Source organism: Danio rerio, chromosome 1, assembly GCF_049306965.1.
Source record: "Danio rerio strain Tuebingen ecotype United States chromosome 1, GRCz12tu, whole genome shotgun sequence".
In the NCBI taxonomy this organism is placed as follows: domain Eukaryota; kingdom Metazoa; phylum Chordata; class Actinopteri; order Cypriniformes; family Danionidae; genus Danio; species Danio rerio.
The window spans coordinates 47,866,700-47,882,897 of record NC_133176.1 but is presented as its reverse complement, the minus strand read 5'-3'; the positions used below and the strand labels follow the sequence as shown (position 1 = coordinate 47,882,897).

At 37.6% G+C, this 16,198-nt stretch overlaps 1 protein-coding gene across 2 annotated transcripts in view; it reads left to right on the top strand.

Annotated features, from left to right (window-relative positions):
* slc43a1b (solute carrier family 43 member 1b) overlaps window positions 1-16,198 on the top strand; it is a 46,673-nt gene that overhangs the window by 14,825 nt on the left and 15,650 nt on the right. For both annotated transcript variants that reach the window (XR_012397109.1, NM_001083000.1), the window contains 8 exon segments: window positions 640-797; window positions 1,489-1,675; window positions 2,983-3,038; window positions 3,657-3,733; window positions 9,799-9,891; window positions 10,361-10,494; window positions 12,794-12,927; window positions 13,023-13,169. Coding sequence is in view for 1 of the 2 variants with exons in the window: in NM_001083000.1 (NP_001076469.1) it covers window positions 644-797; window positions 1,489-1,675; window positions 2,983-3,038; window positions 3,657-3,733; window positions 9,799-9,891; window positions 10,361-10,494; window positions 12,794-12,927; window positions 13,023-13,169 (982 nt within the window). In the remaining variant the exon portion in view is untranslated.

Sequence of the window (16,198 nt, the reverse complement as noted above, 5' to 3'; positions counted from 1 at the left end):
TTCCAGCTTCCTCCAACACACCTGCCTGGAAGTTTATTCACCTTATTCTCCGCCGACGAGTGGGCGCTGCCATTTGAATCTTTTTGGCTTGAGACTTCCAGTCTCATTCACTTCCATTCATTTTTTTGACGTTAAAAACTGCTCATTACGCTGCTTGATGTTGCAATTTGATATTTTCTTATTATATTCTTTTACTTGGTCTGTATAGTCATGCAAACATTTGTTTGTAGAGCAAGTAGTTTGACCGTTTTCTGCCGTTTATTATTCCTAGTCATTTCTCCCATAGGCGACTGAATTGGAAGTTCTAAGACAGTTGCGAAAACAGGCCCACTTCCGCATTTTAGAATAAGGTAAATAGTATACTTAGAAAGATCTTGATTAGATGGTTCAGGTGTGTTTAATTGGGGCTGGATCTAAAATATGCAGGACACCGGCCCTCCAGGACCGAGCTTGGACACCACTGCCTTAAAGCAAATGGTGATTCCTTCAGTTCAAAATAACTTTACTCACTTACAATTATGAAATATAGTGATCTACAAAGTACAATATTTGTTTTTTAATTGTGGTGAAGTAAAAGCATTCTCAAACACAAATTCTGTAGCCAAGCAAAAACACTGAGTTACTGTTTTCTCCCTACAGCGCGATGGCTCCGTCACTCTCACAGGCCTACAGGAGGCGCTGGTGGATGGCAGTCACCTCCATCATAGAAAACCTGCTCTTCTCTGCTGTATTGTTGGGATGGGGTTCACTACTAATCATGCTGAAGAACGAGGGCTTCTACTCACACCTCTGTACAGGTACGTGATGTGAACATGCTTATTCATGACGTTTTTTTCAGCACTTTTACAATATTAATTGTGTCAAAGCAGCTTAACGTAGATGTGGAAAAGAGAATAAAAATCAGAAGAATATTTCAGATTATGGATCATCCCAGCATATCAGGAAGAATACTGGTGTAGTTCTAGTTAAATTAAAACTGATCCTGTTTAGTTTAAAGTCCTCATGTAATCAAAATGAAGGTTTTTAGTTGTTAGTATTAGTTTGTTAGGCTTAAGGATATCTATCTAAGGTAGAGTGTTTCAAAACAGAGACACAATTCGTTTTAAAAAGATATAATTTAAAGTTTGCAGTTTGTCACAAACAAATGTTGACGTCAATTCATACTTCAGTTTCTCAACAAATCTTCTGACCAATCAAATGCTTTCTAGTAGCTCACATGTCCCGCCCCTTTCAGGACGCTACTGCTATACGCGCTTGAGCTCAACCACTCACTAGCAGAGCTGCGATAAAAACTAAACGCTATTGGCAGTTTTTTTTAAAGGGGTGGAGCTACACTATGTCCCACCCTGTCTCAATGTTTTAGTTCAAATTGCAGCACACATATCATAGGACCATTAATTAATGGATAATATCCTGAAGAACAGTTTTATGAGGCTGCACCATTCAGAGATTTACAATATTTCTCTGTTACTCCTCTGACACTGCTAGAAAATGTCACAGAGGGTCACAGTAACGTGAGTTTGACGGAGCAGACCGTTTGGCTGAGCTGCATTGAGCAAGAGGAGATTCTCAATCTGGGCTTCACCATTGGTTCCTTCATCATCAGCGCAGCCACTCTGCCGCTAGGAGTCTTGATGGACAAGTTCGGTCCTCGTCCAATCAGACTGTTTGGCAGGTGAGAGACATTGGTGTTTAATTTTTAAATGTTGACTAGAAAAAATCAGAGTTGAAAAGTGGCTGAAATATGAAAAGTATAAAGAGTTGGTGTTAAAATCCTTATTTTGATGTCGATGTTAGTATCAGTATTTTACTCTTAAAGGTGCAGTAGGTGATTGCCAAAATGCTACTCGGTGAGCATGTTATCTTTGACTGCAGGGCAGGGACTGTGTTTCAAAACTACACCTCCTGAAATCGCGAACAGTATAGGGAGTCTGTCATTGACTGTCTTGTGTTGTGAATGCGCGGCGCTCATGCAGGTGTGCACGCGCTAATGGCTGATATGCGTGAACAGAGATCTACATTTGCTGACAGACAGTTTGGGCTACTTATCAAAATTATGGTCTGCTTGACAATATTTAATTTGATGAACAGTTTTTTAGTCGTATGCCTTACCCAGAATATAAAAATAAATATAAACATCTTTAGATCATTTACTTTAATCATCACTATTGGACTGTGAAGAGACTTTGAACCAGCACAGCAAAACATGTTTCTGAAGACAATCACTCCCTGCACCTTTAAGCCGGACACATCAAGCTGACGCTTAACAACTAGTGCAGATGAAAACCAAACTTCTGGTGTGCATGTGCAAAACGTAAACAAAGCAGATTTAGTACTATTATCTCAGTATTTGTCAGTCACAGAGGAGGGATTCACTCTTGCGAATATGTCTGATAATCTGATAATCAGTATTGTTTGCAAATATTTGAGAAATGTAACAAAATTACAGCCGGCTTCTTTGTATTCCTTTTCGACTTAAATAGTTTACTTGCTATGCCACTTCCATTTTTGTTGTCATGTGCTGATTTATTCTTAAATTCAATCAAATCGCTCTCTTCGGCCATCGCCCGATATGATTCTGCTTGCTGAATCGGGCCAAGAGCTCCGACTTTAACACTAAACCAAAAACTAGAGAGATGCTGATCAACAACCAGACGAACCCCAATGGCCAACCATTGGCTTTGTGTTTCCCAGCCCAAAGGATATCATAAGATATTCTCTAAAACAGTGATAAAACTCACATTTAGAAGATATAAACATCTAAACTTACAGTTTGACACATCTGACATGTCCCGCCTCCTCGCTATTGATACATGCGCTTGAACTCAACTACTCTCATTGTCAGAGCCTTGATGAAAATTAAATGCAAACTGGCAGTTGGGGGAGGGGGTATTTTCCCGCCCTGTCTTTATTTTTCAGTTCAAATTACAGTTCAAATCAATGGTCACTTTCATTAACTGGTTGTTTTTCTTATTCTAACAGCTCATGTTTTGCGCTCTCTATGGTTTTGATTGCTGTAGCATCTTATAATCCAAAAGGTCAGTACTAATGTCTTATGTTTTAATTGTTTAATCATTAAAACGAGGTGCAATACAGAGTTCTTTTATATGCTTGTATCCTGAAAAAATATATATAATTGAGGACAAAAATATTAGCCCTCCTGTAAAATTTCAATTGTTTTTTAATTATTTCCCAAGTGCAGTTTAAAAGAGAGAAAATTTGGACTGCAGTGTTTTGTTCTGTAGTCAACTGAGGAAAAAATCTTAAGGGACTGATCATATTGACCATAACAGTTTAATATATTCCTGTCAAACTCAAAGAAATAAGACTTTAAAAAAGAAATATAAAAAAAAAAAAAAATATATATATATATATATATATATATATATATATATATATATATATATATATATATATATATATATATATATATATATATATATATATATATTCTTGCACTCTGAAAAAAACGAAGATAATATATTTAAAAAACAATTAAAAATTTCACAGGAAATAAAGTTTCTGAGCAAAATAGTGATGACTGTCATACAGTTTTGCTATGATTTACAGAACACGTCATCTTGAATTAAAATGTCACTCAGTGTAACAACAGTTTAACAGTAAGTAATGAACACATTGTTTCCTTTTCTTCACAGTGTTATCAGCTCTCATATTCATTGCTGTCTCTATGAATGGGTTTGGAGGAATCTGTCTAACCTTCACTTCACTAACAGTAAGAATACAGTAAATGTCTACATATTTGCACTGCTGGTATGTTTTGCACTAATGAAAGATACATAAATGAAAAATATTACATTTCTGAAAAGATGCATTAAATGACTCTGAAGAGTGGAGTAATGGCTGCCTCAAGTTCAGCGTAGCATTACAGAAATAAATTCCGCTGTAAAAAATTGCTGTAAAATTTATGGCATTACTCACAATTTTGGATGCCAGTAATACTGTAAAGTTTACAAGTGCATTATAAATTAACAATTACAATTGTGCTGTATCTTTTCAGCTCAATTGGTATTGTTAATTTACAGTGTGCTTGTAAATTTTACAGTATTTCTGGCAATTTTTACGGTATTACTGGCAATTTTTACAAGCACATCGTAGATTAACAATTACAATTACACTAGTTTTTCAGCACAATTGTTATTGTTAATTTACAGTGTGCTTGTAAATTTTACAGTATTACTGGCAATTTTTACAGTATTACTGGCAATTTTTTACAGTATTACTGGCAATTTTTTACAGTATTACTGGCAATTTTTTACAGTATTACTGGCAATTTTTACAGTATTACAGGCAATTTTTACAGTATTACAGTCAATTTTTTACAGTATTACTGGCAATTTTTACAGTATTACAGGCAATTTTTTACAGTATTACTGGCAATTTTTACAAGTGCATCGTAGATTAACAATAACAACTACACTAGTTTTTCAGCACATTTGTTATTGTTAATTTACAGTGTGCTTGTTAATTTTTACAGTATTACTGGCAATTTTTACAGTATTACTGGCAATTTTTACAGTATTTCTGGCAAAATTTACAAGCGCATCGTAGATTAACAGTTACAACTACACTAGTTTTTCAGCACAATTGTTATTGTTAATTTACAGTGTGCTTTTGTAAATTTTACAGTATTACTGGCATTTTTTTAAGTATTTCTGGGAACTTTTACAATATCTCAATATCAATTACAACTACACTGTAGTTTTACTGCATAACGCCTCATTCACACGGGGCGTCAGCATCAACGCTTCCCATTCACTTTGAATGGGTGATGTCAGGCGTTGTCGAACGGCATTGTGGATCCGTTGGCGCTGCTTTAGAGGAAGTTGGGAGTAGCTCAACTTTTCAAGCGCCGACGGAAGCGTCAGCCAATCAGATTGCTGTATACAAATACACCAGCTAGACAGTGGCCTATTGCTGACTGAATTTCATTGGCTGACACTTCTATGACGATTGCTTCAGCCCCAACTTCGTTAAGTAATTGTTAAGTTTACAGTGCAGTTGTACATTTTGGCATCCAAATTTACAGCATTTTTTACAGTGCACTTTTTACATTATATTAAAAAAAAAATCATTAACTAAACATCTAAAAACTTTTGATTGGTAATTATGTGTAAAACGTATATATTATGCTTAAGTCAGTGTGCATGCTTGATGTGCATGTGTTTGCATGTAAAGCACACTTATTCTTCCTAATGAAGTATGAAACAGCACCAAAATGTGTGTTATTCTGCACATGAAAGCTGCATTAGCGTGACTGCTCTTGCATGTCTTTAGCTGATGACTTCAGTGCTGCACATTCAGTGCTTTGGCTTCCTCTCGCTCTGCATTTTGGCATGCCGTTCTCAGCCAATCACAGCACAGATCTGTCTTCACGCCCTCACGAGCCCACCTTCTGCAACATTAACACAACTGTCCTTGCTTTCACTCACATGTCTGTTTCCCTCACGTGTGCGCGTCTATCTTTATTTTTACACTGCCAAAAACAAGATCTAGGATCCACTATATACATATATGCTCTATAAATGTATTATTAGAAATGGACATTTTATACTGGGTTGCAACAGATTTAGAAACATCAAGATTTGTTCATTTTTGTGCACATCAGGCTTCATTAAATATATGATAAACATTGTAATATTGTGAAAATTTTTTAATTATATTATAAAATAACTGAAAATATTAGCAATTCCAGCATTTATGGATGTGACATTTGCAGTAAAAAACTCAAATTCACATAGAAAGTATATGTTTACATTATATTGAAATATCGGTTTATATTTTCCAAAACAACTAACCACAGAGTAATAAGATCAGAAAAATATCAATCTGTCAACATGTTTTGTACTTAAAATGAGGAAAATAAACATGCGTTATGGATGTAACCAAAAAAGTCTGCGAGTTTGCAGTATATAACATAATGTGTAGAAATTCTGTGAATTAAACTACACAACCCCCATAAAAGTATGCTAATCAACAGGATAAGAGTTGGCTTACTATAGAACAAACATGAATTAAATTAATTTAATTTAATATTTTTGCATTTTTTTTTTGCATTTTTTTTCTTGGTTATGGATGTGACATTTGTAACATATAATTTATTCCTATGATTCGAAGCTGAATCATAAGCAACATAACCATTTTTTAAAAGCAAGATCTAGAATCGACCATATATATATATATATATCTGCTTTATAAATGTCTTAATCGAAATAGGCATTTTAATCTGGGTTTCAAAATATTTGAAAACATCAAGATTTGTTAACTTCTTATACACATCAGGAATAAATATATGATAAAGTTTTAGATACACCTGTCCAACTGCTCGTTAATGCAAATTTCTAAGCAGACAATTACATGACAGAAACTCAATGCATTTAGGCGTGTAGACATGATCAAAACGATCTGCTGCAGTTCAAACTGAACATCAGAATGGGGAAGAAAAGTGATTTAGGTGAGTTTGAACGTGGCATGGTTGTTGGTGCCAGACAGGCTGGTCTGAGTATTTCAGAAACTGCTGATATACTGGGATATTCATGCACAACCATCTCTAGGGTTTAAAGAGAATGACCAGAAAAAGATAAGTATCCAGTGAGCGGCAGTTCTGTGGACGCAAATGCCCTATTGATGCCAGAGGTCAGAGGAGAATGGCTAGACTGGTTCCAGCTGTTAGAAAGGCAACAGTAACTCAAATAACCACTCGTTACAACCGAGGTATGCAGAAGAGCATCTCTGAACACACAACACATCCAACCTTGAGGTGAATGGGCTACAGCAGCAGAAGACCACACTGGGTGTCAATTCTGTCAGCTAAGAACAGGAAACTAAGGCTACAATTTGCACAGGCTCACTAAAAATGGACAATAGAAGATTGGAAAAACTTTGCTGGGTCTCGATTTCTGTTGTGATATTCGGACACAACAATGTGAAAGCATGGATCATTTTACCTTGTATCAATGGTTCAAGCCGGTGGTGGTGGTGTAATGGTGTGGGGGATATTTTCTTGCTACACTTAGGCCCATTAGTATCAATTGAGCATCGTGCCAACACCACAGCCTACCTAAGTATTGCTGACCATGTCCATCCCTTTATGAGCACAGTGTACCTGTACATCTTCTGATTACTACTTCTAGCAGGATAATGCGCCATGTCAAAGCGTGAGTCATCTCAGACTGGTTTCTTGAACATGACAATGAGTTCACTTTACTCAAATGGCCTCCACAGTCACTAGATCTCAATCCCATAGAGCCCCTTTTGGATGTGGTGGATTCGCATCATGGATGTGCAGCCGACAAAACTGCAGCATTAGGGCAGATCCGAAGGCAAAAGGGGGTCCAACCCGTGTACTAGTAAGATGTACCTAATAAAGTGGCCTGTGTGTGTGTGTGTGTGTGTGTGTGTGTGTGTGTGTGTGTGTGTGTGTGAGTGTGTGTGTGTGTGTGTGTGTGTGAGTGTGTGTGTGTGTGTGTGTGTGTGTGTATAAAACCTGTAAATGTATTTTAAAATAATTTATTCCTGTGATTTAAGGCTGAATTATAAGCAACATAATTTACCAAAAACAAGTTTAGAATCGATCATATACAGTTGAAGTCAGAATTATTAGCCCCTCTCTTCTTTTTTAAACATTTCCCAAATAGTGTTTAACAGAGCAAGAAAATATTCACAGTATGTCTGATAATATTTTTCAAAATTATTCGCCCCTTTAAGCTATATTTTTTTTTCGATAGTCTACAGAACAAACTATCGGTATACAGTAACTTGCCTAATTACCCTAACCTGCCTAGTTAAACTAATTCACCCAGTTAAGCCTTTAAATACCACTTTAAGCTGTATAGAAGTGTCTTGAAAAATATTATTTACTGTCATCATGGCAAAGATAAAATAAATCAGTTATTAGAAATGAGTTATTAAAACTATTATGTTTAGAAATGTCTTGAAAAAATCTGTTAAACAGAAATTGGGGGAAAAATGAAAAGGGGGCGAATAATTCTGACTTCAACTGTACATGTGCTCGATAAATCTATCATTAGAAATTTGCATTTTATTCTGTATTTTATTTATTCTGAAAAACATTAAGATTTGTTCATTGTTATGCACATCAGGCTTCATTAAGTATATGATAAACACAGTATTATTGTGAAAAATATTGGATTATAAAATAACTGTATATATATTATAAGATGTGATTCAAAGCTCAATAATACACAACATTATTTTGGTTTTCAGTGTCCTTCCAGAAATCATTCAAATATGCTAATTTTCTCATGGAAAACATGTTAAAGTAATATCTCACAATATTTCTGTTTTAATGCATTTGTGATCAAATAAATGCAGCATTGGTGAGCAGAAGAGACTTTTTACAAATATTTCCTTAAAATATAACAATAAAAATAACGTCATTCATGCATGCCAACCCAAATTTTATTTAAAAAGGCTTTTTCCAGCAGCACTTTAAAAAAAAAATGTGACCAGCAATCAGTTTAATGTATCTGTATTTCATTGCATGTTAATAGAAAGCGTTCAAGCATTTTTGTTACCCGTTAACAGTTTGTATCTTACCGGTTTTGTGAAACTACACCATTATTATTTGCCATTATTTACTGTTTTGTCTTAAAAACATGCAAACATTGCTCCAGCGTTTCTCTTTTAGCTTATCAGCCGCGCTGAACTTTCCCACCCTCCTCTTTTTGTTCCAGATTTTTTGGATGTCTGTGATCTTTGGATGTTCTGACTGTCAAATTTCATAGTTCGATGCTGGCACACATACACACACGCCCACACATAAACACACACACACACACAAACACAAATATACACACGCTTGTCCCGAATTGAACTTAGTTAAAGTTGTGTTCAGTTCATTTGAGCTGCGTGTGTAAACTAATTTGACTAAAACTACTACACAATAAACCCCTCTGTTGTTGAATTAGTGTTAGCCGGAGTGCAGTATGTCAGATTTAAGTTCATGTCAGCTTCCCGAAAGTGTTTCAGTTCAATAACATATATTTATGTGCTAAAATAGAAAGTGTTTGTAAGAGCTGGGAAAGAACTTTTTCTCATTGGCAGTCATTTGTCGTGTAGGTTGAGTTTGTTTGTTTCAGTTTGAAGAGGATGATGTGTGTGTGTTGTTGGCACAGGGGGGCAGGAGTATTCATAGCTCATATATCCATAGCTATCATACCTGTGCTGTACCCACACAAATACAATTGCATGCTCAAGAAATTAAATAAATAAATGAATGAATCAATTGACTGCTGATCGATTGATTATGCAGTAAATTTTTGTATAAATATAACAACACGTTGAATTATTGCATTTTTTAAATAATATTAATATAATTAATATATGCTATTATAATATAAACCAAATATAAATATAATAATATAAATAAAATATCTAACTATTTATTGTGGGGCCGTGTTCGTGTGGATTTCCTCCGGGTACTCCGGTCAATCTAAAGTCATGTGCTATTGTCTATAGTGTATGTGTGAATGAGTGTATGAGGGTTTCCCAGTGATGGGTTGCAGCTGGAAGGGCATTTGCAGCGTAAAACATATGCTGGATAAGTTGGCGGTTCATTCCACTGTGGGGACCCTAGATTAATAAAGGGATTAATGAATAAATAAATGAATACTACATTTCCTGATGAAGGGATAAAGGCAGTTTCAAGCCTCAAGCTCCTAATGCTCTCTAGTGGCAGTGGACAGGTATTACAGTTTGAACACATGCTTTATTGTTAGCGTTCATTTGTTCCTCTGTCTTCTTGTATGTTTCTCTCAGTTGCCGAATATGTTTGGAAACGTGCGGTCCACCATTCTTTCGCTCATGATCGGCTCGTATGCCTCCTCCGCGGTCACCTTTCCTGGAGTCAAGGTACAGTCACTGTATAGAAGTGAAGTACTTTACACATGACCATACTCTTCTCCTGCTGTTCAGCATTTGACCCTGAATGTTTTCTACCCATCTGTCTGTCTATCTGTTTGTCTGTCTCTGCCTTTCTGTCTGTCTGTCTTTCTATCTGTCTGTCTGTCTCTCTCTGCCTGTCCATTTGTTGGTGTCTCTATCTGTCTGTCTACCTGTACGTCTACTCTATCTGTCCGTCTCTATTCTTCTGTCTCATTATCTGTCTGTCCATCTGTCTGTCTCTCTTTCTATCTGTCTGTGCGTTTCTTTCTCTCTATATGATAATTTGTTTCTCTATTTGTCTGTCTGATTGTCTCTATATTTCTGTCTGTTCATCTATCTGTCTCTCCGTCTTTCTTGTCTGTCTGCCTGTATATCGATCTGTTGTTTTGTCTGTCTCCACATCATCTGTCTGTCTCTTTCTCTCTCTGTCCTGCAGCTGATCTATGATGTCGGCGTGTCGTTCTCTGTGATCTTCTGGCTTTGGGCCGGGTTTGCCTGCCTCGTCTTCCTCAACTGCTTTCTAAACTGGCCTGGAGAATCTTTTCCTGCTCCAGAGGACATCAGATACATGTCAGTAAAATAAAATGCAAGAATCATAAACGCATACACGGACAACATTCTATCAATTATTATATATATGAGTATATGACGATTCAAAATGGGTATATCACACTCTACAAGTCAAACGTTTTGGATCAGTATTTTACTCAGAAGTTTTTTTTTAAAAACGCCATAAAACAATAATATTGTAAAACATAATTATTATTTTGGGTGACGCAGTGGCACAGTAGGTAGTGTTGTTGCCTTACAGCAAGAAGGTCGCTGGTTCGAGCCTTGGCTGGGTCAGTTGGCGTTTCTGTGTGGAGTTTGCATGTTCTCCTTGCGTTCGCGTGGGGTTCGTCCTGGTGCTCCGGTTTCCCTACAGTCCAAAGACATGTGGTATAGGTGAATTGGGTAGGCTAAATTGTCCATAGTGTATGATTGTGTATGGATGTTTCCCAGAGATAGGTTGTTGCTGGAAGGGGATCCGCTGCCTAAAACATGTGCTGGATAAGTTGGTGGTTCATTCCTCTGCGGTTACTGCAGATTATTAAGGGGACTCAGCCAAAAAGAAAATGAATGAATAAATAATTAATATTTGTTCTCTATTTGAATATATTTAAAAATGTTTTTATTTGTGTGATTCTGCATGGTCATGATCAGTTATTATAGATGCTCACAGTTATTAATTGTTCGTAGTATAATCAATGTAAATAAAAAAAACCTGTTTCAAACAATTTTATCTGACAGACTGGCACAAATATGTAGACATCTTCATTCTCACAACGAGTTTCTGAGTTCTCTCACCCTTCTAAAAGAGTTTGAGACTGGTTATGAAGCACTTCACCTCAGATGTTATTTCTTATTCTTGTTTATCTAGTAGATAACTGACCAATAAAAAATATAATAAAATTAAGATACAACGATGTGCTTTTATTTTCTCTGTCTCATGTGCGGCAATGCCCTTAAATAATGTAGCCTTTGACAGCAAGCATCGGTTTTTGTGATTGAAATAAGAATAAGGGATGATGGGGTGGGGTGGTGCTAGATATGAGCGTACCTTTGAATAAAAATCCTGCAGGCGACACCCCCCCTCTCCCTTCATGATTGTGAAGCACTTTGGGTGTATGGCCATACATGAAAAATGCGCTATATAAATACCCACATTACATTACAATACATTACATTACATGTGTCATAAATCTCCTTAGAGTCAAAAATGTGAAGTATTGAAATATGAAGCATTACTCATAATAATCAGAAATGTTTTGGGCAAAAAAATCAGCATATTAGATTGATTTCAGAGGGATTTGTGACATCTGGAGCAAAACTTAGCTTTGATACACACACACACACACACACACACACACACACACACACACACACACACACACACACACACACACACACACACACACACACACACACACACACACACACACACACACACATAAATAAATAAACAAACAAACAAACAAATAAATAAATAAATAAATAAATAAATAAATAAATAAATAAATAAATAAATAATTCATTCATTCATTCATTCATTCATTCATTCATTTTCTTGTCGGCTTAGTCCCTTTATAAATCCCAGGTCGCCACAGCGGAATGAACCGCCAACCTATCCAGCAAGTTTTTACGCAGCGGATGCCCTTCCAGCCGCAACCCATCTCTGGGAAACATCCACACACACACTCATACACTACGGACAATTTAGCCTACCCAATTCACATGTACCGCATGTCTTTGGATTGTGGGTGAAACCGGAGCACCCGGAGGAAACCCACGCGAAGGCAGGGAAAACATGCAAACTCCACACAGAAACGCCACTGAGCCGTGGTTTGAACCAGCGACCCAGCGACCTTCTTGCTGTGAGGGGACAGCACTACCTACTGCGCCACTTCCTCGCCCTTCTATAAATTATGTATAATGTAAATAAATAAATTACATTATGAAATATTAATATAGACCATTTCATTGTGGTCATGTCATTGGCCCATGAACATTTCCGGCTTGTTATTAAACTATTTAATAACTGTAACAAGAGGTGATGCAATCATAACTTAATGCTAAAACAGCTCTCATCACATTATTGGATTCTCGAAAGCTATGGAAATTAAAAATGTAAAACAAGAACTACATTGGGACCATTGTTTTTGCTTACATGCTTCAAAATGGTCTATAGGGAAAGAAATGAAATCCTCTCACAATACTGCAGTTAATTTAAAAAGCAAGTCAGTTTTGGTGAGAAACATTTGACAGGCTGTGCATTATAACTCAATATATACACCAACATTCTAAAACCCTCTTGTGGTTTATTTTACAGTGCTATGGGGAAGTTAAGAGGGAAAGAGCTGGACCAAAAGATGACCGACACTAATGTGGTACTGAGAGAGCAAGAGGAGCCCAAAAAACTGCCTTCCAGTAATGAAGCTCCCAGTGATGGAGCAGAAGCACAGAGCAAGTCTCTTAAACACACTGTTGACAAACATTTAATCATCTGTAATGATCACCAATAAAATAATCCTGACGTTATCTCTGTTTGTGGGACGCAGGCTCTCCTCCCTTTCGTCGATCCGTCTGCTCTCCTATCTTCCTGTGGAGCATCATCACCATGGCGATGACTCAGCTCCGGATCATTTTTTTCATGGGTGCCATGAACAAGATGTTGGAGTTCCTGGTGACCCACGGGGACCCGAACCGTGAGCATCAGCCAAACGTTTTAATAGTAGATTTTTAAAGGGGTCATATTGTGCTATTTACACTTTCAGCTTTAATGCAGAACATAGCGGTTTGAGCTTGTAAAAGAGTGCCAGTCATTGAGTATGTTTATATAGACACCAATAATCAGACTTTAATACAATTAAAACAATACTCTGGTTAGGAGTCGACCATGTAAACAGCTATTTTTGATTATTTATTTTAATTCAATTAAAGACATAATCGAACTAAACGGAAATGGAATTAAAACGTGGAGTATGCCGCTTTTGTTGCCATTATTGAAGTAACCGTGCTATCAAACTATTACCGTCGTGTAGGACTTTTCACCACGTTTTTTTAACAGGATAAACTATACACAAACGGCTGTTTGACACTATTCTCTGCACCTACCGAGTCAGTGAAGGACCACAGACACTTGCATCACGAAATGCAGAGGTTTTCTTTCCCATAGGGCTTGCAATATCAAATACCATTAAAATTATAGCTGCAAGCAGCGGTGAAAGGGACCTCGCACCTGGGCTCTTCGCCGCCCGGTGGCCTTAGGATGACAGAGAACAGCGGACAATAATAATTTAAGCTCAATAAATATAAAAAACCTGACCGTGTTAGCTATTTGTGTCATTCATACTTCTGTCAGCAGGTGGCGCTATGACTGTGAATGAATACTTACATGTAGATGTCTTCAGTATAGTACTGTAATCTAAGATGTAGAATCTAGGGCAGACTGGACATAGTAAGCCTGAGTTAAACCAGCTTGCTTTTCCATGGCGAACCACTGAGGTTTGTCAGGCCGCCACAGATACGCCTTTCGACGAATATCATCTTCACTATATATCATCACTAGAACTTTCAGATAACACCACCCAATTTTGGGGATGATACAATCCAATTTGTTGGAGGAGTTTGGTACACTGTAAAACATGTTATTTCGTGTTGCCAATAAGTGGCGCTATGACCAACAAGATATTGGCCTTGTAGATGTCAGAGGAGAATGACCAGACCGGTTCGAGCTGATAGAAAGGCAACAGTAACTCAAATAACCACTCTTTACAACCGAGGTATGCAGAAGAGCATCTCTGAACACATAACATGTTAAACCTTGAGGCAGATTGGCTACAGCAGCAGAAGACCACACTGGGTGCCTCTCCTGTCAGCTAAGAACAGCAAACTAAGGCTACAATTAATAATAATAATACATTTTATTTAAAGATGCCTTTCTAGCTACTCAAGGACACTGTACAATCAACAAGAGCAATAAAACAAAGAGAAATAATAAAATATACACAGCAATAGAGCAGATAAAATTAAGTATTAAAAGCCATGTTAAATAAGTGGGTTTTAAGTCTTGATTGGAATAGTGTGAGGGAGTCAATGTTTCTGATGGCAGGTGGTAGTGAGTTCCAGAGCCGCGGAGCAGAGCAGCTAAATGCTCTCTTGCCCATAGTTGAAAGACGAGAAGAGGGAACAGACAAGTGGAGGGAGGAAGAAGATCGCAAGGTGCAAATATGGAGGGGCGAGATTGTGGATGGCTTTGAATGCTAACATCAAGATTTTAAAGTCAATTCGAAAATGAACAGGTAACCAATGAAGCTTCTGCAGGACAGGGGTGATGTGATGAGAAGAAGGGGTTCAGGTGATGATACGGGCAGCTGAGTTCTGGACCAACTGAAGCTTACGGAGCTCGAGATCTATGAGTGAGACCAAAGAGAAGAGCGTTGCATTAATCTAGATTTGACAAGGCTATGAACGAGAACAGCAGTGGCATGAGGGGTAAGATAAGGGCGGAGACGGTTAATGTTGCGTAGGTGGAAGCAAGCAGACCGGGTGATGTTATTGATGTGAGAATCAAAAGATAGGGTGCTGTCAAGGATGACACCCAGACTCTTAACCTGTTTAGAGGAATAAATGGAACAGTCGTCAATTGAAAGAGCAAAGCTGTCAGTTTTGGAGAGTGGTTGGTTTGGTTGGTTTGTGGTTGGATTTGGTACCAACAAGCAAAACCTCAGTTTTTGAACTATTTAATTTGAGGAAGTTAAGAGAGAGCCAGGACTTGATTTCTGCTAAGCATACTTTAAGGTATGTAGGTGGAAAACAAGAAAAGGGTTTGCCAGAGAGATAGAGCTGGGTGTCCTCCGCATAGCAGTGAATCTGTATGTTATATTTACAGAGAATATTACCGAGTGGAAGGAGATAGATGATAAAAAGCAGTGGCCCAGGGACTGAGCCCTGGGGAACACCCGAAGAAACTGTAAAATGGGAATTGGGAAGTGAATGATTTGAGTTGAATGAAGTGAGTGCAGCCAAAGAGATAAGATTTAAACCAGTCAAGTGGGGTATTGGTGATGCCAAGTTTGGATAGTTTAGTGATGAGGGTGCTGTGACAAATAGTTTTTGTCTGTTGTCACAGGCTCACCAAAATTGGACAATAGAAGATTGGAAAAACATTGCTCGGTCTGATGAGTCTTGAGCTCTGCTGCGACATTCAGATGGTAGGGTCAGAATTTGGCATCAACAACATATTAACAGCCTTTTATTAACGGTTCAGGCTGGTGGTGATGGTGTAATGGTGTAGGGGATATTTTTTGTTACACTTTGGGCCCATTAGTACCAATTGAGCATTGTGTCAACGCCACAGTGTGTGCCCATCTTTTGATGCCTACTTTGAGCAGGATAATGCACCATGTCATAAAGCATGAATCATCTCAGACTGGTTTCTTGAATATTACAATGAGTATTCTTAGTCAAATGGCCACCAGAACTCAATCCAATAGAGCACATTTAGGATGTGGTGGAACGGGAGATTGGCATCATGGATGTGCAGTCCACAAATCTGCTGCAACTGTGTGATGCTATCATGTCAATATGGACTAAAATTTCAGAGGAATATTTCCAGTGCCATGTTGAATCCATGCCATGAAGGATTTAGGCAGTTCTGAAGGCAAAAGGGGGTCCAACCCGGCACTAGGAGGTCCAACCTGGTACATATTATACCTAATATGTACTAGGATGT